We start from the raw sequence: 24,484 nt of genomic DNA, 5'->3' as shown, positions 1-24,484 counted from the left end.
GAGTAAAATTGAATGAGAGCTCCCTTGCGACTGAAAGATCAGGCTTGTAATCAGAGGGAACAATTTTACATGGAAAACAAATTCAGTTTAGTGTTTGCCCACTCCCCTGAAAAGCCAAACTTTAAAGAGGTGCCTGTCAAAAGCCCCTAAACCGGTTTGTCTGCCATTTCTCAGGTTTCTTACCTAGGTGTATGGCTCTCATTCCTGCAGTTTTCAGAGCAACTGCCCATAAAACAGGAAAGATGAAGTGACTTATTTTTTTTACCCACCCGCAAACTGGCTGCCCCTTTTGAGAAAGCCACTGCAGATGTTCAACTGAAATTTGACAGGATACTTGCCTGCAGAAAGGGTGCAAATTTCACCCAATTATGTTCAAAACTTTAAAAAGTTGCAATGTTTTCCTTCATTCTCACCTTATTCTTCTCCATTCTGCCAGCTCAGAGCAACTGAAAATGTGTTTCCTGAGCATGAACGTGAGTCATTTCTCATGCCAGAGGTTGGGAACCTATGGATCTCCAGGTGTTCTTGTCTATCGTCTCCAACCATCAGCCATACTGGCTGCAGTTGATGGGAGTTGGACTTGAACCGCAACTGGAGAGAACCACAACAGCTACCTGTGATGCGGGTCAAAACGAATCCCCCAATTTTATTATGCATTGCATGCTCTCCTTTCTTTTTGTCTGCCCTACACAAATCCGTTTCAGTGGAAGACCCTGATGTTGAGCGAATTACAAAACATTCCATAAATATTTTTGTAATTTGTATGCAACTTTAAGGGGAGACAAGGAATAGTAGTGGAAATTTCTGGTTCCCAAAGAAACACACACACACACACACACACACACACACACACACGGGCTTCTGCTTGCCTACATGGGCCATTTTAAAACACAAATGCAAAAAAGCAGTCAATAAGCAAGTTTAACTTTGCACGTGTCTAATTCAACTAACATGCATAAAACAATCAATGGCTTTCCACCCCTCTGGGGAAAATGGATAGCTATAGTTTATGGGAGTTTGAAAATAAATCCAAGTCATATTTCATTGCGTAAGTGGTTCAATCTCTGGGCTCAAATTACATTGTCCAAAACATTCAGCCACTGCTGTTGAAGGAAACAGCCGCATGTCTTATTCTCCGTCCTCTGTAATTTTTACTGCAATTCATATTGTGTTTTGATTAGACAGGACACCAAACTTTCCCCAGCTTGCTACGTAAACCTCAGTGGCTTGGAGTGCTCAACGTTTTTTTAAACAATATCACAAGGTGAGCATTACACCCCTCAAGTTCTTCTCTGACTTGGATTTTAAACAGGGCCAGAGAAAACTTCACCCTTCCTCCCACAACATGTTGCACTACTTGTTCCGAGCAAATAATTTGATTTCTCTTGGCACATTTTTTGCAGGCTACTAAATTAAAGGGGGCTTAGTAACAAGGCTAGGGATGCGGGTGGCGCTGTGGGTTAAAGCCTCAGCGCCTAGGACTTGCCGATCGAAAGGTCGGCGGTTCGAATCCCCGCGGCGGGGTGCGCTCCCGCTGCTCGGTCCCAGCGCCTGCCAACCTAGCAGTTCGGAAGCACCTTCGGGTGCAAGTAGATAAATAGGGACCGCTTACCAGCGGGAAGGTAAACGGCGTTCCGTGTGCTGCGCTGGCTCGCCAGATGCAGCTTGTCACGCTGGCCACGTGACCCGGAAGTGTCTGCGGACAGCGCTGGCTCCCGGCCTCTTGAGTGAGATGAGCGCACAACCCTAGAGTCTGTCAAGACTGGCCCGTACGGGCAGGGGTACCTTTACCTTTACCTTTAGTAACAAGGCTGCTGTTGTGCCCCTGCATCTTCCACCCTTGAAACTCTTTTTACCAGATAAGCCAGCTTCGCATATTAGGCTTTGCCATCTTGACTCTGAACATATATCATACATTGGCAGGCCTGTGTGTGTTCATATGTATGTGTGTTTGTGTGCTCAAAAAAAACACCAACCTGCAACTTAGATACATTATACATTATACAGATGTGCTTGAACCTCTTATTCTACATAACACATTATGTGAAGAAGCAAGGAGATCCTTCTGGTCCATGTAAATTCAAATATATTTTTGCAGTCATGAAAGTCAGAAGCTTGCTTTGAAAGATCAAATGAAAGCTCACATTCTCCAAAAGCTGAACTTTGCACCCAGACTTGAAACCCTGCCCTTTTCCTGTACACCTGTGAAATCGAAAAACACACACAGCACCTTTCATCATTTCCATGTCCACAAACAGCTTGCACTGATATTCTTTCCAGGTCAAGGGAGCACCCAGGTGGGATGGAGGTTTGAGCTTCTGCTACAAGAATTGTGATTTTGATGCTTGTTAACCCCCCCCCCCTCAGTGTCCCACTTTCCTCCTAAATCTACCAATAAGAAAGAGAGAGAAAGAGGAGACTTCAACATTGATTCCTTAAGCTTCCACAAGTCAATTACTACACTGGGACTTAGCCCAATTTGATGCCGTTTGCTTCTATTTTAAACTAGAGCCCAGTCTTTCCCTTGCAATCCTGCCCTGCCTCCCCCCATGCATTCTGAGGGAAGATCGGTCAGCGGAAACTCAAAAAAGCTGCTTACTAAAAAGTACAAAAGGGTATTTTTAGCTCCCGAGTCCAAAAGGTGGGAACCTCGGTCCAGGCTGCAGCGACGGTGACCCTTCCCAGGGAATGTCAAGCTTAAACAGGACTTTTTCAAGATTCCTTCGGTCCCAAATGGCAGTCTGGAGAGATCGCTGCCAAGACAAGAAGGAGAAGCAGCTGTGCTCCTCCAGCACCGGGTCACTGCTCTGCCAGCCACCACCATCTCCAAAGCGCGTCCCTGTAGATTTCCCTATGACCTCGGTCCTCCGCAGGCACTGAGAGAGTTCACCCAGTGGGAAACGGCAGCCTTCCCTGCTTTTTTGCACGGTGAGTGAGGCAACTGAGCCACGAACTAGGGAAGGGTCGCCAGCTCAGTGGACGAAAAACTGCTTTACATTCAGGCTTCATCTCTCACGTCTCCAGGTGGGCTAGGGAAAAACTCCTACCTGCAACCCCAGAGAGCATTACTGAGCTAGAGGGACTAATGGTCTGACCTGGTACAGAGCAGCTTCCTATGTTCCTCTCTTCGAGGAAAGGAAGCTTAGTAACAAAGGATGCTCAAAGAGGCTCCTGTAATTTTTACCATCACTGAATCCAACTGCTATCAAGCCAACTGCCTCTTGAGAAAACTGTAGGGTGCGTGTATAGATTATTTGCAATGTCCAGACTCTTTATATTCAAAATAACTTTACTTTCATAAACATGTAACTGAGAAGAACATATCTATGATCTCATGCTTATTAATTTTGTTCCGAATAGAGAGCACAGGTTTATCCCTATTAACATTTAGGGATCTTGCTCTGTCTGCTTCACCCCAGACAGAGCACACTGACAAACACCATCCTCAGCAGCCTCCAGAGAAACCTCTCTCAGCAACCGTTCTCCCTGAGAGAGAGAGAGAGAGAGAGAGAGAGAGAAGACGACAAACACAGCTAAAAACGACAGTTACTGGAATAACAGTCACAACAGAATGGAATGCCTCTCTCATGTGACTCACAGCCAATCACATGAAAGAGCTACTGTCAAAGGGGAAACCCTTTGCTAAAAATACACAGCAATTCAAATTAAGCAACATTCCCATTTCAGGAAATTAAACCATTATCCTTAACAAACTGCACCAGCACCATCAGCCTCCAGGCCGGATGTTGTTTCTGCTCTGTTCCTGGATATAGTAGGGACCACAGGCTGTTCTGGAGAGGAATCCCTGTTTACCCACCACAACCAACATCAAGAACCTTGAGTAGACATCTGTGGAGGGTGGGAAAGCCAGAAGATCTTACACCAGGGAAGATGGAACCTTTTTCAGCTCACAGGCTACATTCCCTTCATAAGTAAAACCTTCCAGGGGCGGGTCACATTCCAGAGATGAAGCAAGAACATAAAAGAGCCCTTCTAGATCAGGCCAAAAGTCCATCTAGATCCAACATCCTCTTCTCAACTGTGCTCCACCAGATGCCTATGGGGAGCTTGAAAGCAGGACGTGAGGGGAACAGCGCTGTCCCCATGGGCAATTCCCAACAACTGTTTCTCGGAGGAACGCACCCATGATGGTTGAGGTAAAACATAACCATTGCAGCTACTAGCCATTAGTATACCAGCCACACAGAAGCCAAGTAGTTTCCACAGACGTACACACGGCACCAAACAGGCAGGCAAAAGGCATCATCGCAGCTCAAGACATACCGCAGCGACACAAAACGTTAGAAGGGCCCAGTTCCTTTTTTTACTTTTCATCCTGGAAGCAGTGGTGGAGCTTGGCGTCTCAAATTTCAGTGCCTGCCTCTGCCTCTCACCTTCCATTCTACAACACACCTGCAGCACCCTTGAGGCTCTGCATTCAGTGCAACGGAACAGCTCATGCACCATTCAATCCACCTCTGATGAAATGTGGTGGACTTCCCTCAATTGCAGGTTCTTAAACAGGGGTTGGGTGGCCCTCTGCTATGACTCCTGCATTGCAGGACTGGATTCCCCTTGGGATCCCTCCCAACTCTCCAAGTCTACAAATCCCCAGCAGCGAACTCATGGAGAGGCTCTCACACATTAGGAAATCTTCCTGTGTATGTGTGTGGCAGTTGCTCTGGGATCCCAGATGATTCGCGTCCCAACGCATTCATTTGTTGTTGCACCCCAATAGCAATGTTGGAAGATGCCTTATAGGCCACGGGTCCATCTAGCTCAGGGTCTCTGCCTGTTTTTGGACTACAACTCCCATCTTCCCTGACCACTGGTCCTGCTAGCTAGGTGCTGATGGGAGTTGTACTCAAAAAAACAACTGGAGACCCAAGTTTGGGAAACACTGGTTTAGAGAAAAGGTGAGTAATAAGAGGTGATAGAGGTGTCTTTCCTAATACTAGAACTTCAGGACATGCAATGAAGCTGAATGTTGGAAGATTCAGGACGGGCGAAAGAAAGTCCTTCTTTGCTCTGCAAACTATGGAATTCTCTCCAGAAGAGCCTAGTGATGGCCAACAACTTCATTGACGTTGAAAGGCAATTAGACAAATTCATGGAGGATAAGGTCATCAACGATTGCTAGCCACGATGAGTATATTCTACCTCCACTGCACAGGTAGAGTATTATATACTGTATTTTTCGCTCTAGAAACATTTCCCCTTGCTTTTTAGGAGGGAAAAAGTGAGTCTTATAGAGCAAAAAATACGGTATATTTTTAACACCATTTGTTGGGAATCACAAGTGGGGAGAATGCTGTTGACCCCAGGTTTAACTTGTGTGCTTCCCATTGATAACTCGTTGTCCACTGTGAGAACAGAATGCTGAATTAAATGGGTATCTCTCAAGTTTGGGAAACCCTGATCTGGCTCCACACTGTGGGTGCTGCCAGGCAGTGGCCCTCCTAGGTTTTTGGCAGGGCTTTCTCCCAGCCCTACCTGCAGATGCTGGAGATCAGATCTTCTGCACGCAAACTGAGGCACAAACCCAATGACCCTCAAATGCGCTCCGTTCAGGACTTACTGATCTAAGGTACCTAGCAGCAGTCCTGCACGTGCACCGTCCTCCAGTTCGCTAAGAAGCGGGAAGACTCTTAAATGCCTTCAGAGTCTCGTGGCGGCGGCTGCTTTACTTAGTATCTTCAAAGCTTTGTGACCTAGAAAGGAGATGTACTGCATGAATGAGACTCACGGAGTCTGGGGAGCGCAAAGCGTCACTGTGCTATTTATACCTATAGGCTGAGGGGAAAAGTGGAGAGGGTAATATCTTTATACTCCATTTAACAGAAGCCTCATATTTGTTCCATGCAAGGCTAAGAGGGATTATCATCTCGTGTGTGTGTATGTGTGTGTGTGTGTGTGTGTGTGTGTGTGCACGCACGCGAGTGTGCGCGTGCGGCACAAAGAAGCCACAGATGCTGGCCACAGCTCTATTTCCTCACTTGTGGCAAAGGTCACGAACCTGTTCTGTTCCCAGGAAGGGTCTCAGTGCAGTGGCAGAGAACATGCCTTGCCTACAAATGTCCCAGCTGCAAATTCTGGCATCTCCACATGAGCCAGGGAGACACCTCTGTCTGGAACCCTGGAGAGATGCTGCCAGTAAGTGTAGACAATGCTCAGTTTGATGACCCAGTGGTCTGATTCAGTAGAAGGTAGCTTCCTACACTCCAGCAACCAGTCAGGTGCCAAAATCAGTAGACTACTGTGGCCTGAACCAGAAGCCTTGATTGGCCTTCCTACTGGCGACAGCCAATGGTCAGCCTGGGTGGGAAGAGCCACGCCGATACTGGCTCCAACCTGCAGGCATCTGAGCTGTGGCATGCCTGCTCAAGTCCTGGCACTACCTGAAAATAAGGTTGGCCACCAATGTGAGATCATAACAAGAGCCATATTGAGATCAGAGCAGATGCTCATTGAGTTCAGCATCCTGTTCTCATGGTGGCCAACAAGAAGCTAAATGTAACAGTGCTCTCCTCACCTGTGATTCCCAGCAACTGATATTATCCACGGTCACCCCTCCTTGGTGACACTGTGTTTCTGGCCCAGAGCTGCCTCCGCTGCCATCTTCTGTTCCACAGCATGTTCTTGAGGTCCAGCGGCCAATAGGAGAGGTTCCAACCTCTCCAGCCAGCTGCAGGATTCAAACATGCCTGCCTGCAATTTGGACCAATCGCAGGTGGGCTTGGAGGCGTGGCCACTGGAGTGGGTGGGCAGGCCTGAGGCAGGTTCCTGGGGAGTCTTCACTCAGGTCTTCTCGGGAACAAAAGCTGGCACAGCGTTCATCCGAGACTGCGGTCAGCTTCAGATCTCCCTCCCCCATTCCCATAAACCATTTATGATGTTTATAATGTTCTGCTCTGTAATTATGCTGTATCTTGGTGGACGTTGCTATGGTTCTTACGGTCGCCATATTCAGGCCAAGGAGAATTCACACACACACACCCCCGCCATCAGACAAATTGGGCCTGTCTGAGGGTTTCCCCTACCTCGTATCAATCATGACAACTTTGGTGGATGCGGCATTGGGTAACCTCTTAGTCTTTGGTGAAAGGGAAAACCTTTGCTTCCATCTCCTTGGGGTTGGGGGAACCAATTAAAGGGATCCATGGGGAGGTGCTTCTGTCCACATGGGGGCTGAGGGCCATAGCTCCACCTTGATATGGCAAGTCTGTGGGGGTTGCATTTATCTGATGTACATCACAGGTCTGTTATCCCTCCAGCACATGGGCTGCAGGAGAGGGTGGCTACCCCAATGCTAAGCCAAACTCACTTACATCTAAATAAAAAAAAAATTCCTTCCAGTAGCACCTTAGAGACCAACTAAGTTTGTTATAGGGACACGGGTGGCGCTGTGGGTTAAACCACAGAGCCTAGGACTTGCCGATCAAAAGGTTTGAATCCCCGTGACTGGGTGAGCTCCCATTGCTCGGTCCCTGCTCCTGCCAACCTAGCAGTTCGAAAGCACGTCAAAGTGCAAGTAGATAAATAGGTACCACTCCGGAGGGAAGGTAAACGGCATTTCCGTGCACTGTTCTGGTTCGCCAGAAGCGGCTTAGTCATGTTGGCCACATGACCTGGAAGCTGTATGCCGGCTCCCTCGGCCAATAAAGCAAGATGAGCGCCAGAACCCCAGAGTCGGGCACGACTGGACCTAATGGTCAGGGGTCCCTTTACCTTTACCTTAAGTTTGTTACTGGTATGAGCTACAAACTTAGTTGGTCTCTAAGGTGCTACTGGAAGGAATTTTTTTTATTTTGTTTTGACTACGGCAGACCAACATGGCTACCTACCTGTCACTTATATCTGTAATCAATAAAGTTTTGGCCTGATTTCAACCCCACTAAATGTTGCCTGTGGTCCTCAGTTTCACAATTGTGGCCTGATAGGTCCATGGTGTCCAGGCATGTAAGCAGAGGCACATCAGCTCCGAGAGTGGAGGCAGAACATCACCATCGCGACTAGATTTCCTGAGAAACCTTGTGGAATACTGCTCTCAAGTATGATTCCTGCTACTGCAGGAAGAGAAGATGTTACTAAGTTTGAAGAAGAAAACAGATTATGGGAGGTGGGGGGGGGGAATAAAACCCCAGAAGTCAAAACTCAAAACACGAAGCCCAAATAGCAAGATAATTCACTTATTTATCGGAACATTAGTTCACACAGCTGTGACTCTGCTCTCCAGATCTTCTGCAGAAAACATGGGCAGGAAGAAGCCAGTCAAGGGACCCCAACGCACAAACACACAGCCTACAACATGTTAAGGAGCCAAGGGAGCTGTTTTGGCCCCACTCCCCAGGAAAAAACACGGCCACATGCAAAACCAATTATCAGCATTGGCTTTCTGAGCCTCTGAATCTGAGTGGACACGGCCTCCAGATCCCCTCGTGTCGCGACGGTTTGCATGAGAACTCTTAAAACGCACCAGCACTTTGTCATGGTGAAAATAAAAAAAATAGTGGGGGAGAGTGGAAAACATTTGTTTTCTGTATCAGTTGTCATCAGGAAAGCTTTTCTCCTGGTTTGTGGAACTGAAAATCTCATTGCTTGGTTTGGCTCCAGATATCTTTCCCCTTGTACTTGCTACTGGCTTTCAAGCAGCAATTGCTTTTAATGGACCAGACTATCGCTTCTTTAAAAATAAAAAAACAGAGAAACAGAGGTATCTTGAAACTTGCAACCCTTGCTTTCAAGTGAAAGCTTCCCTAGGATAGCAGCTCTTTTCTGGGCCGATTTTATTAATAATATTATTACTCTGTGTATTTATTTTTGTGTTATTATAAGGTGTGGCTGTATTTGGAGTTTTAAATGGTATTTTATTACCCTTCAGTCTTCGAAATTAGCCAGGTGCCAGGCACGTTTTGCGACTGGCACGGGTCCAATTGCAACCACGTGGAGATGTCGGGTTGGCGACTGGCAAAAGCAAAATGTCACTTAGAGAAGGATCTGAAATATTTTTCCTTGAAGCTTGAATTAGTTTTATTCTGGATTGTTTTATTTTGTGTTTTAATGTGTTGCAAAGTGGTTTGAGATTTGTTCTTTAAAATATAGAGTGGTGTAAAAATGAACACACAGTCATACCTTGGTTGTCAAACAGAATCCGTTCCGGAAGTCTGTTCAACATCCAAAAACGTTCGACAACCAAGGCGCGGCTTCCGATTGGCTGCAGGAGCTTCCAAAGAATGGCTTCCAAAGAACGTTTGCAAACCAGAACACTCACTTCCGGGTTGGCAGCATTCAGGAGCCAAAAGGTTCGAGTTGCAAGGCATTCGGGATCCAAGGTATGACTGTAATTGTCAGGGGACTGCCATCAAGAGGGGGGAGGGAGGAACGTACAGAGAGCCTCCCACTTTGATCGGCAGTAACACTTCATCAGAGACTGGTGTCAGCGAAGCCTCAGGGGAAACGGAAGAAGGAAGGTAGGGAGAAGGGAGGCAAAGGCTCACAGACTTATCTGCGAGCCCCAGCACCGATCCCAGGGAGGCGAATAGGGATGCAGAGATACAACTTCCGTCACCTAGTTTTGGCAGGGTAAGGGGAAAAGGCGGAGACTGGGCGTGTCAAGGTTGTTATGCTGGGGGGGGGGCAGGAAAAGCCCACTCTCGGAATGTGCTAGCGACTGAGGATGAACTTTGGATGTCTGCACCGTACATAAAGGTAAAGGTAAAGGTAAAGGTAAAGGGACCCCTGACTGTTAGGTCCAGTCTTGACTGACTCTGGGGTTGTGGTGCTCATCTCGCTTTACTGGCTGAGGGAGCCGGCATACAGCTTCCGGGTCATGTGGCCATGTAAGCCGCTTCTGGCGAACCAGAGCAGTGCACGGAAACGCCGTTTACCTTCCCTTCAGAGCGGTACCTATTTATCTACTTGCACTTTGACGTGCTTTTGAACTGCTAGGTGGGCAGGAGCAGGGACCGAGCAACAGGAGCTCACCCCATCACGGGGATTCGAACCGCCAAACTTCTGATCGGCAAGTCCTAGGCTCTGTGGTTTAACCCACAGCACCACCCGCACTGTACATAGTTTGCACCAAATAAAACCTGTAAAGAGGCAGGTCGGAGTCCTGGCTGTTTACTCGTGAGCAACCATACTCAGCCCTCACAGCAATAATAATAATAATAATAATAATAATAATAATAATAATAATACCCCATGGGGGAGGGACAGAATGCATGACTTAGTGTGGACTACTTGATTTACAAACTGGTTGGACTTAACCTAACTCATGGAGCAGCTGTAAGGAAAATAATAGGAAGGTAGAGAGCCACAAACATACCTTGAGTTCTTTAGAGAACCACACATGCCACCTTGGGAATGCCTGCAGCTCAGTGAGAGAGCATGTGGTTCGCATGCAGAAGGCATGCCCATGTTCAATCCTAGCATCTCTAGGTAGGGCTGGGAAGCACTTCCTGTCTGAAACCCTGGAGAGTCACTACCAGTCAGTGTAGACAATATTCAACAAACTTTCAGCAGGGGGCCAGTCCACTGTCCCTCAGACCTTGTGGGGGGCCAGACTACATTTTGGGAAAAGATGGTGCAAGAGCACCACGAGCCCCGGTAGCTGCTTACCTATGTCTTGCGAGCGGCAGGGGCTGGCGGTGGGACGATGAGTGGTGCGCGAAAGGCCTCCGGTGAGGGGCTGGTAAAAATGGCGGCTGCTCAAGCGCTGCTGCTGGCACCAACAAAGCCCAGCCCCCTTCCTCCTCTAGGCAGGGCAGGGAGAAGCCAGGAGGAGGGAGGGAGGAGGCGCCGGTGCCACCGTGTGAGGGAGAGGGAAAGAACGCATGTACTGGCGATCCACACGGTGATTCCCAGACCGTCCGCAGACCAGATCCAGAAGGCAATTGGGCCTGATCCAGCCCGCGGGCCTTAGTTTGCCTACTCATGAGCTAGATGATCTGACTCAGCTCAAGTCAACCTCCCATGTGGGATCTCAATGTAGTAATTAATTCAATAAGCACCATGATTGCAGGGTCCTGCTTCTTTTGGCGCGACTCTCTGCTTTTGTGGGATTTTACAACACTAGAACAACAACACTGGGAACAAATGGCCTCTGTCCAGAAGGACGTCTCACAATTAAAACCTTATTTCATTGTTTTGCCGAACAGTAACTTTCACCAATAAGTACCAGCTCTGACACATCTACTCACAAATTGTTTTCCCAATCGAAAGAACTGCACCAAGTAGCTACCCCCATCCAAAAAAGAAGGGAGGAACACTCCTTAACAATATACTTCAGCACAGCTAAAATATTCCATTAAAAATATCTGAACACCAATTAACATAGGAATGCAAGAACCTCAGCTTTGCTATTCATTAAGAAAACTAATACAGCTTCACATGAGCACCAGGTAACAAACCTGAGTCCAGGATCTAGCTCTACACAGACTACACCTGAGAAAGCTAACACAGTGTCCTATAGCTTCGTTGAACTTCAGCTCCCATCATCTCTGACCATGCTGAGACTAAAGGGAGTTGGGGTCTGACAATGTCTAAAGGGTACCTTTGGTCTACCCCAGCTTACCCCAACCTGGTGCCCCCTCCAGATTTTTTGGGGGGAGGGGGATTGCAACTCTTATCAGCCCCAGCCAACGTGTCAGGGAAGATGGGATCTGTAGGTCAACAACATCTGGATGCTATGAGGCTGCGGTCTACACAGTGCTGTCAGAGGTGATCTATTAAGACAGTGGGGCTTCCTCTGTGATTTCTAGGACAGTAGGGGGAAACTCAAAATACTACATGCTCAGCCTATGGAAGGGGGGGAAATTGGTTCAGTTTGCCTTTAAAGGTGAATATAAAATCCACACTTTCCCAAAAAACTTGAGAATCTAGACATGGCCATCTTTCAAAATCCAGACTTACCCGAATCTTGTGATGGAGTTCTCCAAACAATAAATGTTGACAGAAGTGCATATATTGGAGGGAAAGTGCACATAAAAATTAGAATAACTAGTGAAAATAACATACAGAATACATTGTGTTAGGAAAAATGGACCACAAAACATGTGTACATTTGTGGAAACTACATTAAAAATTGGATAATTTTGCACTCAAATGCTGATGAATTTTCATGAAGAAAAAAGAACAAGTAACTCATAAAATGTATCAGGAATCTGGAGAATAGAATAAAAGGCTGGAAGGAAGAAATAACCGGGAAAGCAAAATTTAACAGATCCTTCCATCTCTAGAGTCTGGACATATCCTGGCTTACTTTGCTGCTCATATTATTATTTTTATTAATCCCATGGCATGCCCAGATAGTTCATTTTTAACAAATAGCAACCATAGCTTTTCGATGCAAGGCTAGAAGGTCTGATACCATGGGCACAGTGAATCTGCAGTTCTTCCTACCATGAAAGCCTGGGACACTGCTTACAAGCCAGGTACTCTAGGAAGCAAGCCTAGCCCAGCTGGCCTCCGGTGCCATCATTTTCACCTCCAAGCAGAGTAGCATTAAACAAAAAAAGAACCATCAGAGTGGCACTCATCTTATGAAACGGAAACAGCAGAATGTGGCAATCCTGCTCTGTTACTAAGAGAGTTTATGAGGAACGCTGAAAAATTCTCAAGGAACTTACTGAGCCCTATGTAATAATTAACCAAGCGGTATCTTTATTGCTCAGAAAGAAACAAGGCTTCAAATCTGAGTTTATTTTAAAAATATTAACAGCCCAAACCTTAAGCCAAACACACAGTTTTCCAATCCAGCTCGTTATGTTTTATTCTCGTTTTCCATTACGTAGTAAATGCCATTCTTCCCAGCTCCACTTTCCATCTACCTTCAACATTTGTTTGTCCCAATCTAGCAGGAATACGCAACTCCTGTGCTTTCTGGACGAAATGTTTCTGGGAGAAAGTAAGGAAGGCCTCATCCTCTCTCTTTTTTTGAACCTAAAACCCTACATCACAGAGGGAGAACTGGGACTTTCCATCATGAATAGCGCATGAAGCCCTCAGAGATTACCAATGAATAATAATAATAATAATAATAATAATAATAATAATTTATTTTAAATTGTTGGTAAACTCTGAGGGTTTCATGCGCTATTCATGATGCAGAGTCTGGAGACAAGCAGTAAAACCATGGCCACCACAACAATGTCCATTCTAGGGGTGCCTGGCTGGTCTCTGCCCAAGAAAATATGCTATACAAGAAACATACGTGATCTGATTCTGCAATGTATGACTTACGCCCTTACACTCTGTAAACGTCCGAACCTGAATAACCACCAACAGATCTAAAAACTAGAACATGAGAAACACAGACCCTCTGAGTATCCTTATTTTCCAGAGACAGTCCTGGATTTACAGAAGCCATTGCAGTTTCTGATTTGATCCTGGAATGTCCCACTTTTCCTTAGGACGTCCCTGTTTTCATCGGAGGAATGTTGGAGGGTATAGAGTTATGCAACCCTCGAGCCAAGGAGATAACTATACAACCTTTGGTATCTGAAGAAGTGTGCATGCACATGAAAGCTCATACCAGTAACAAACTTAGTTGGTCTCTAAGGTGCTATTGGAAGGCGGACCAACACAGCTACCTAACTGTATATACAACCTTTAGACTACCAAGAAGGGGGATCTGGAGACCCTCCCCTTACCAGTACAGATGTAAGGTCATTAAGGCAGATGTTTAAGAGTGCTAGTTAACCTCTTTTCCCATATGGACATGGGCTCAGCCCATATTTTCCACAAGTCTATATATTAGTCCCATGCCCCTCATGCAAAGCTTTGCAACCAACACCAAAAAATACAAAAGAGAAGGCAAAGATCCACATAAGGTCTAGAGCCCGGAAGCGCTGGGCTTCAGATTAAGAAAAAATAAATAGACACTCCTTGTTGAGGTTAAAAGGTAAGATACAAAATTCAAAGTACATAAATAAATCAGAATTGCCACCTTCCCTATAAAGAAAAGCACTTCTTGCCAAGGCAGCTATATGTCATTTGCCCGTGAGTGAATTATGGAGGGAGGGGTAGGGAAGTCTTCCACAAGCCTCACCCCATACTGTACTATCCAAGTTTTGATCCAAAATATGTCCCCTGTAACCTTCTAACAAGCAGCAGCTAACAGGGCTCTCAGCATCCCCAGTGATCTTCATCAAGATCTTCCTAATGAAGACCTAACCATCCACAGCAGCAGCTAATTCTCTGTCCTGAAAACCACCAAGTTGAGAGCCCCTCCAGAGTGGAAGAAGATTAGGCAAGCTTGCACCTGTAAAACACTCGGGACTTAAAATCCCCATGCAAAGATGACTGCTATTACGATTACTAATGTTTACACTGCTGTCAGACTACAATGGATGGATGCTGGAGGCAAGGGAGAGAGTTGAGTCAGAGTTCTCTGCATGCAGAAATTCAACAGGGGAAGGTTTCGTTGCTGTTTTTTAAGGGTGAGAGGTGCACTTACAAGGAAGTCTTCCCTTGTTAAATTGCTCTCTGTCATCCAGCAACGGGAACACTGCCAGAAGAGAAATGTGTCAACCTTAGAGATAAGCCCTTATCTCCAAGGGGAAGGAAGGGCAGCAATTCAGTGGGAGTACATGCACTCTGCATGCGTTGGGTCCCAGGTCCAAACCCCTGACATCTCCAGCTGGGGGCTCGGAAAGACCCCTAGCTAAAACCCCAGAGGGCCTTACCCGATCAATGCAGACACTGATGAACTAGGTGAGCCAATGGTCCAACTGCTGCTTCCAGTGTTGAGAGCAGGTGCATCATTTTGGCAAGTCCCTCCTCCCCACCTGAACTTTGCCACTCACTCACCTCTCAGTATCTAATCCTTCTATATCCCTACTTCCTCACAGAGACAATTCCTACAGCACCCACATTCTTCCCAGAGGCAATTCACCCACACCAAAGTTGCCGTTTGCACAAGCTTCTATGGCCAGTATTGTTACCATGCTCTGAAAACCTGACCTGCCACTGGGAGAGGTTCAGTTGGTGCATTTGCACCTCCAGGTCTGTCATGGACAATGAGGAGGAGGAAGAGGATCCCCATGAGGGGTTTAGCCAGGACTGGGACACAAAGGGGCAAGGAGAGGTTGGCGTAGGAAGTACTCACGGGGTGACGAAGAATGATAGGAGGATGGGGGTCAGTGCACAGGAACCAGAATAGCAGAACCCATCGCCAGAGGGATCCCTGTCTCCATGATCATGGTGGGCTCTGGGGCATAGGGAGCAGCAGACGAGGTGCTCCAGGAGGCTGAGGCAGGCAAGGTCCCACAGCCCAGCTCCCTAGCTGGCCAGGTGGAGCTCACTAGCTCTGGGAGGAAGGGTTTGATTCCTCAGCTGGAGTAGGCTTGGAACAAGTGAGGGTCATCTCACTAATCAAGCCCAGATGCTGCAATCGGCAGGCAAAGTCTAATCAGACAGCAGAGCTGAGGTGCTGTGTCTGCTCAACTGCCCATGTTGATGGACCTCAGTTTGGATGCTCCAGAAACTCTGCAGGACTGTGCTTTGGTTTTGACTTCGGACACATGGATTGACCCTGGACTGGGGACTTTACATACTGACTTGCCGCCAGATCAGCCAGGGGTTCAGGACAAGGTCTCTGCTGTACTCACCTGCAGGATATGGACCTTCACAAAGCAGAGCAGCTCTCCCAACCACTCCCTGATTGGCAAAGCCCGGATGACCTCACAGAAGTGCAGCCTGCTCAGCATATTACCAGAAGTCACGTTCTTGGTGTTGCCACCCACTTCAGGGGGGAAACTACTCCCCTTTGACTCTTGCATGCTTTTATCTCTCTCAAACCTTCCTCAGCGCTCGTCTCCCAGCAGGCCTTGTTTCAATATTATTTCCAATGGCTTGTTTCCATTGTCCCGAAGTACAAATTCCCTCGATCCACAGCAAGGTATGTCTTTCTTGGGAGCAGCTTTCTCTCTATTGTGCTGAGCCCAGGAATGGGCTTTTTCTTGGGCAAGATCACTAAACTCCTGTCTATGTGCTTCAGCTGTGAGAACGGCAAGAGACACCTGAGGTGAAAACCTTAAAGGCTCTGGCTTTTGGAGCACCTGAAAACATACACACCGCCACTCCCACTACCGATTCAGAACTATTCACCCAATCCGAATCAGTAGATGTTCGCCTGGGACAACTGTGGCAACGCAAGAAGTGGGAGGGTATTTATACAGATAGGACTTTTATCAGCAAAATGGTCGGCCTTGGAGAGAGATTTCACAGGCTCCATCCGTAAATCACAACCGCCTGGGATTGCTTCCCACAGCAGGTTATAAAGGTGTTTCAGCGACCCGCCTCCCTTCCACAGCAACATTTGTTGACCTACCTTCCAACAGAAAAAAAAAGAGAGAGAGGGAGAGATCGGTCACCCCACAATCTCTTCTGCAGTTGACATAACTTCAATAGGAAGGCCATAAAATAGGCCCACAGAGAGATAAGATAAGGCTCCCATGCAAACCAGGATGTTTTAAAACATATTGTTCTCTCCTCTTAAGCCAGGGCACTAAATAAATGAAGTGTCTGTTGATATTCTGCTATCAGGCGCTGATTTTCCCCGCCATATAAACATTCCTCCGAGTGTTGTGTAAGCTCCCAAGCTTCTTCTCGGGAAAGGCTCTCCTTCATTTGCACTTGAAAGGGAACCAGCCTCTGGAGTTTAATCCCATCTCTGTGGGTTGGCTTCATGTAAATAAATAAATAAAGCAACAAAGGATGTGGTGTGCATTTCTTTGTTCAGTGGTCCAGAAAGATCCTTTGGCTTCTGAGCCAGGCAGGCAACAAGAACGGAATGTCGATGGCAGAGGTTCAAGGCCAAGTATCGCAACTTATTTATCGGTGCCACCACAGCCTCTCATCTCAGGGAACAAATGTCATCAAGAAAATGTCTCTGAATCTGGCCCTCCAGCACTTTCTCCAGGCCACACACCCCTCACCAGTTCTGCTTCACGCCTTCCTGGAGTGCTTTCTGCCTGGCTGGATGTGTCATTGAACTTCTGCCACTGGCCACACCCAACAATGCCAGGCGATACCCAGAAGGTTGCGCTGGGAAGTGAGATGGCTGCATTGCACCCAAGGCTGCTTAAACACAAGCTTCTGCTAGTGCAACTGATGAGTTGGCTTTCATATTGCTCAACCACAGACCCTCCAAGTGTCCCTATTTTCCAGGGACAGCCCTGGATTTAAAGAAGCCATCCCAGTTTCCTGCTTTTCCTTAGGATGTCCCTGTTTTCATCAGAGTAATGTTGGAGGGTGTGGAACCTCAAAGTCAAGGATATAAGTAATAATAATAACAACAACAACAACAATAATAATAATTTATTATTTATACCCCGCCCATCTGGCTAGGCTTCCCCAGCCACTCTGGGCGGCTCCAAAAAAATATTATTTTTTTAAGTATTATTAAGTATTTTAAGTATATATTAAGTAACTATACATCCTTTAGAAGACATCTGAAAACAACCCTGTGTTAAGTTTTTTTATTTTTAATGTTTTATTATGTTTATATATATATATTGGAAGCCGCCCAGAGTGTCTGGGGCAACCCAGTCAGATGGCCAGCGTATTATTATTATTAGGCATCCCTATTTTCATTGGAGAATTGTTGGGAGGGCATGCAACCATAATTCCCACTCTACACTAGCACAACAGCTGACAGTCAGGGAATGCTAAATCTGGGTCTGGGATTTGAATTCCCGCTCATCTGTGAACCTCACTGTGTGACTTGGAGCCAATGACAGCTTCTCAGGCTAACCTACACCACAGGGTTGTCTTGAGGATAAAGGTGGAGAGGCAAAAGCATAAGTTGTAGTCAATTCACGTTGACTCAGAGTCGACCCATTGAAATTACTGGCCATTCATTTCAGTGCGGGTCCACTCTGAGTAAACATTGCTTTGAATACATCCTCCACGAATACCACCTTGAGCTCCTTCGTTATTTAATGAAATAATTAATCAAATGTTAAGAACGTAGCATTTTGCTCATCTCGTCCAACATCCTGTTCTCACAGTGGTCCACCACTTTGGGAAACTTTCAAGTAGGATTCGAACACAAGAACACTCACCAGGGCTTTCCAGAAACTGGCATTCAGAAGCATTGCAATCTCTAACTTTGAGAACAGAGCCTAGCAGCATGGCTAGTAGCCATCAATGGCCTTCTCCTCCATGAAGGCCTTGGCTCAGAATAGGCAAGACACATCAAAACACTTTTATAGGGTGACAACTGGTTTTTTCATGGCTTAGCTGGAGTTTAAACTGGAAGGAACACACAAGGTCCTGGAGGATCAAAGAAACCCATGAATGGCATCAAGTGACTTGACACCATGTGCAAGTTTGATCTCAGGGTTTTTGGATAGAGCTCCACATTGGGCAAAAAGGATTCCTGCATTGCAAGGGGACTAGTCACTAGATGATGCTCGCAGTCCCTACAACTCTATGTTTCTGCAGAGAAAGCCGCTGTTAAGGCAGCTACCCCATTCCCATTTTGTATTCTAAGCACACCAAAAAAACCAGTCATGAAAACTTCAGCCTTTCCTTAAAAACAACAACAAACAAACAGAGTATTAGGAGCTGGGATGGAAAAAGAAGAGACACTCTCACAGCAAAAGGTCAGAACAGGCATTTAGAAAACACCCTCCCCCCCCCCCTTTCTGCTTTTCATGGAAGAAATACAACAAGGGATGAAACCCGAATCTCTCAGTTTTGTCAGCAAGGCTGCAATCCCGTGCCTGATAACCTCGCAGCAAGTCTCACAGGAGTAAATGGGGCTTACTTCTGAGTAAACATGCTGCGAAGCACTGCATGATATAAACGGGTTGTGCATTACCATTTACTCTGGCTCCAGTATGCTTCCTCGGACGGCTTCTGAATCAGTGTACACACAGCATGACCTATCATGCAGTTAAGCCGAGGTGTGGAAATTTCATACAGCTACTGCACAAGTGTGGATGACAACGCATGCACGGGTAACAGCTTCATGAATAGGAACCGCAATCTTTTCTTCTTTTTCTCGGCACACAGTTTGGGAGTAGACTAGAATACACCTGATCTGGACTTTTGTAACGAAGAGTGGTTACAGTATACCAGCATGGTTTCACTTTAATTTTTATTGAAAGACAAGTTACAAAACATGGCTCTAGGACATGAGGATTAGGGGGAAAAGAGAGGGAAGGAGTAAAAAAAACAAAAACCACGAGGATAAAACAGCTTAGGCGAGACTTTACTGTACTAAAAGCAAAAGGCAATAAAAAATGTCTCTTTTATTCAATTATCCATCCTTAGAAAGGCATCCACGAAGCATCGCGTGTCGCCAACATACCCCAAAAAATGAAAAGCCATTTATCCTAGACAGCTGCGAAGCAAGGAAACCGTATACTAAAAACCACTCTCCTTGCAATGATTATTCTTCACTGCTCGGTGCCCTGTGGGAGGTAAGATGGCCAAGTGCATACCTGATTTAAAGGATGCACTAGCTATCTCCTGCTCTGACACCAGATATCTTGATTTCGGCCTGTGCTCCAAGTCCAGCTGAGCTTGCAACGCAGCTGAGTTCCTCAGCAGGAGATGAGCAGTGGTGCAAAGCGCAGACTAATTAAGTTGCAAATAGATCAGCTCCCTTCCCACTTTTCTTCTGATTTTCAAAAGTGGGCAGGTACACTTGAGGCACCACATGGCCGGTTGAGGTGAGCGGACTTCTGGGATGCTGTTATAGCCAGATGCTTTGTTTGTAGAGAACAAGGTTTTTGCCCACCTATCAATCTGGCTGCCTCTTTTAGGAATCAGAGAGAGATGAGACGAGAACAGCAAGATGCCCAGTGCTACCTAGATATACCTTTACTTGGTGCTGTGATGATTTTTGAGATAGGAAATCCATGAATGGACTGCTCCAAAGGGAAAACTGGAAAAATCAAGGGACCCAGTCAAGGCTTGGGGTGTGTGTGTGTGTGCGTGTGTGTGTGTGTCCATTTTAGGCCAATTTGCCACTATGGACTGGTGCCTCTTTGCTTAGAGATAACATAGTTGATATATGAAGATTGCATCTCTAGGTGTCAAGACCCTCCTGCTCAACATTGTAGAAGCCAGAAAGGCCAGGCTATTTTTTTTGCAGTCGTAAGTTTTCAATAGATGATATACATACGTAGGTATAGTTTTAATACTATTGATGCTTCATTTTTTGTTTAATGATTGTTTCACACCCCCCCCCAATGTTTTTTAGCTATTTTATTTTATCTGTAAGCTGCCTTGAGACCCTGTCAGGGGAAAAGGTGGGAAACGAATTAATGAATAAATAAATAAATCCCCTTTACAAATATTTGTACTTTATATATTTATATAAAAACGCATGATTATTCTACTGCTTGTTTTGTAAATCAGCCTGACCTGAAAATTGACCTTCCTTTTTAAAAAGTGATATATGTATGTGTGTTTTTGTGTTTGTGTGTGTTTGTGCACACACACACACACACACACACACACACACACACACAATATTTTAAAAGGGAAAGCAATGGCATTTCAAAACCTCTCTGCATTTTTAACCCACTCGACAATTAGTCTGGCCCTGTTACTGTTTATCTCGGAGCCGGGCATGGAAATTTCCTGGAACGTGATGTCTGCCGTGCCCGTTAGAGGGGAATGGCTGGGAACATTTGTTTGGTGACATATGGTATTCAGATGAACCACTGACAGAGAACAGAAAGGCCCTCTGGGGCCTCCAGAGGAGCACACGGCTCACACAGCTTTCCTGGCATCACCGTCCACTCGGTTTTCCTTCTCGCATGGTCCCATGCCGACACGCACAAGGGCCTGCTCACCACTCTGCGAGCCCCGAGCCCAAGGCGGGGGCAAGTCGGTGGGATGACCGAAGGCGAGTGGGAGCAGCAGCAGAGACCGCCCAAACCACCACCCCTATCCCTTTGCGTGCAGTTTAGTTTGCCGTACTCTGTGTCCTCTGATCTGATGCAAATTGCCGCTAGAGGAATACTCCACGCACAGCAGTTGCCTTTCCAAATAAAGCAGCAATTAAAAAAAATGATAACATCAAAGCAATGCCAGGAGGCAGGCTAATGCTCCAAAGTTGCAGTTATTTAACAGTTCCGGTTGCAACCGCCGCATTGTTCTCTTACAAAGGGACGTCATAGGGCCCAGACCTACTTGCTCTCTGGCGCATTTTGCTTCCAACTACAATACAGTTAATCCCAGGCGTGAGCGGCAGGTCCCAAGTGCGTACGCTGAAGTGCGTACAGTATCATGCAAAACTGCTTAGAAGCAAGGGTGGAGGGCATCCAGAAATCCACCTTGTCCGAATTTAATTGCAAGAGTCAACGTTTTGCTCCTGGCACAAGAGGTGGACTTCCTCACAGCTGGAGCATTGTTTTTCCGCAATCAGCTGGGATTCAAAGGGAGCTTCTTTGTGACGCACTGCTATATTATTATCCAGAGATGCCCTTCCCCCAGGCCAACGTCCTCCTATAATATATAATCACCAATAAGACCCATGCAACAAAAGGCCCCTTTTTAATGCTAATTGAAAGCCTCCGGTTTGCAGCTCTATCCCACTCCTGTTTTTCGCTTCCTGTTGGTGCAGGATGAGTGGCGAGTGAAGAACGCCCTCCCTGAACTGCCCCTCGGAACAAGCATTCTGAATTGTAAACTGCTTTGGGGTTTTATTACAATTGGGCTATAAATAAGCGCTGCAAAATACAGTGGTACCTCGGGTTAAGTACTTAATTCATTCCAGAGGTCCATTCTTAACCTGAAACTGTTCTTAACCTGAAGCACCACTTTAGCTAATGGGGCCTCCTGCTGCCGCCGCACCGCCGGAGCACGATTTCTGTTCTCATCCTGAAGCAAAGTTCTTAACCTGAAGCACTATTTCTGGGTTAGCGGAGTCTGTAACCTGAAGCGTATGTAACCTGAAGCGTATGTAACCCAAGGTACCACTGTAGATAAAAATAAAAACCGCCCTGATATTACTTAGCTCACCAGAGGCGGGGTGATGGAATTTAATTATAGGCAACCCCCAATTTAGGCATTGCGCGACGCCAGAGCATGCATGCCTAAGTTTGCTTTGCCGCGCCTCATTCTGCCCACTTCCAAGTCACCACAATGCGCACATGCGCGATCGTGCGCCTATTGGACGTCTGCAAATCGGTTCTTGCCTATACTGGTTTCTTTTTATCCCCCCCCCCCATTCATATGCATGCATACATACATACACACCACAAACACACCTATTTTAAACAAAACACTGTTTTAAGCAATACACAGACAGCAAATGAATGCATTCACCAACATGCTCAACTTGTCATTGTGGCACCCCTGACATCCTCGTTACTACTATGGCGGGGAGTCAGATTTAGATGGATGCAAGCAAAAATCTCCTTACATTCTCTAAATGTATTGTTACACGGAACCCCTATTTCCATGAGCGGTGCAAAGATTCCAGGATTTGGAGGCACACTTACTAGAGCCTATGTTTGCTTTGGGAACAATGAGGCACAACAGAGACTGCAGTGTTTTTATGATGTATGGTTTTATGCATATACCCAAACTGTACCTAGATGGAGGGGCTGCAGAGCATGAGCATCCAAGAAGGTCTGGCTTTCCCCATAAAGGCAGCATTGAATTCAAAGGACAGCAGAAAGCCATCCTCTGTGTCTCTTGGTTTCAGCTTGTTACTCCTGGCTCAAGTGGAGCTCTGCCCATCTTCTTCATTGCTAACAGACTCCAAGGACCTCCTCCCAGCTTATGTCATCCAAAGTTGAATCCCTAAACCACGGCCTTTGCCTCTGCCCAATATGGCCCCCACTTCCCCTTGCCTGGCGGCCTTGCCCTATTATGGTTTCCTTGATGTGCCATTACTGGCCTTTGTCCCTTGCTAATGGCCCGTCCAGCTAGCTCTGCCTAAATCCAGAGGGTTTCTGTGTTTTTATCTATCTTTTTATTTTTACACACACACACACACACACACACACACACACACTCCACACAATGGGGAGCAAAATCACTTCTCCAGAGCAACCTCCTACTGGTCCAAGTGGGAACAGGTGCAAGTGGAAGCAGGGAGGATATTGAACAATTGATTGTCTGCCATTGTCTCTGCAGACACTGGGGCTGCTTGACATAATTGCAAAGAACAGTGAATAGAGCAAGTCCCTCTTTTATCAATGATTTAAAATTAACACAGCCATTGTGGAAAAGAGGAGCGCTTCCCCCCACCCACCCACTCTCGGCCACCCCACTCAGCTTCAAATCCGGCTGTGCTAAAGAGAAGGCGGAATTGCTATTGCCACACTATGTAAAGTTACAACGGAAAACCAGGAAGAGAAGTAAGTAAATGCATGCAGTTACAGTTGGTTAGCTTTGCCATTTTCAAGTGTTGTCAGTGAAGTTTTCAAGCTTTTAGGGGAGGGAAAAGGCAATGGCAAACTTCCTCCTAGCTTTGCTTGTTGCCTCTGATAGTTCTGCAGCCCTTTATTTTTTGGAGGGATTTTAGCACAGTGGTTAGAGCATCTGCTTTGCATGGAGAAGGACACGGGTTCAAATGCTGGCACCTCCAGGCAGGACTAGGAGAGATTTCCTGTGTGAAACCCTGCAGAGTCGCTGCCAGTCAGTGTAGACAATACTAAGCTAAATGGACCAAGGATCTGACTTCATATAAGGCAGCTTCCTATGTTCCTACCAGCAGCTTTTTTAAAAGAAAAAGAAAAAAAATACTGTAAAGACATACCGTCTTTTTCGCTCTATAAGACGCACCAGACCACAAGACGCACCTAGTTTTTGGAGGAGGAAAACTAGAAAAAAAATATTCTGAATCTCAGAAGCCAGAACAGCAAGAGGGATCGCTGCGCAGTGAAAGCAGCAATCCCTCTTGCTGTTCTGGCTTCTGGGATAGCTGCGCAGCCTGCATTCGCTCCATAAGACGCACACACATTTCCCCTTACTTTTTAGGAGGGAAAAAGTGAGTCTCAGAGAGCAAAAAATACGGTAGGTTTTGGTTAATCTTGTTCTTGATCTACAAAGAACAAAGATGGAGATTCTGGCGGGGCACAGAAGTATTTTTTTCACCGCATGTTTACAGCATTCCGAGGAATCTGTTTCAAGAACAGAGAATGTGTGTTAAAACGCACACGCTCTTCCATCATGGTCAGAATGTCTATCTGTCTTCTAAAACTTCTTTTAATTTGGGTCATACTTCTTAAAATCAGTAAAAGATGCAATTCCCCCCCCCAAGCTTTCAAAAAAGATATTTTGAGACTTGCCGACGGCTTCATCACTCAGCCTCAGTTCCATCCTATTTTTCCTTTTGAAAAAAATGGGGGGGGCAGGGAACATCAACAACACCCTACCCCTAAGGGGGTGAATGAGATAAGAATTGCAAAGTACTTTGAGCATTAAACATACCCTGTGAAAAATGATAAACAACAACACTGCTGCTATGAGACCGCCACTCACTGGCCAGTTTTTCGCATTCGGCGCT

The 24,484-nt window shown here is 46.3% G+C and overlaps 1 protein-coding gene across 2 annotated transcripts in view; it reads right to left on the bottom strand.

Moving 5' to 3' along the window:
• PDE3A (phosphodiesterase 3A) overlaps positions 1–24,484 on the bottom strand; it is a 278,612-nt gene that overhangs the window by 168,046 nt on the left and 86,082 nt on the right. Inside the window, exon 1 of one of the 2 annotated variants that reach the window (XM_077935277.1) lies at positions 15,612–15,725. The exons of the other annotated variant lie outside the window; for it this stretch is intronic. Coding sequence (XP_077791403.1) covers positions 15,612–15,710 — 99 coding nt within the window. The 5' untranslated portion in view covers positions 15,711–15,725. Of the gene's footprint in view, positions 1–15,611; positions 15,726–24,484 lie in introns of those variants that run through there. 2 annotated transcript variants of the gene reach the window in all.

Source organism: Podarcis muralis, chromosome 10 (assembly GCF_964188315.1).
Source record: "Podarcis muralis chromosome 10, rPodMur119.hap1.1, whole genome shotgun sequence".
Classification (NCBI taxonomy): Eukaryota; Metazoa; Chordata; class Lepidosauria; order Squamata; family Lacertidae; genus Podarcis; species Podarcis muralis.
The sequence above is the reverse complement of the archived record's forward strand: the minus strand, read 5'-3'. Positions and strand labels throughout refer to the sequence as shown.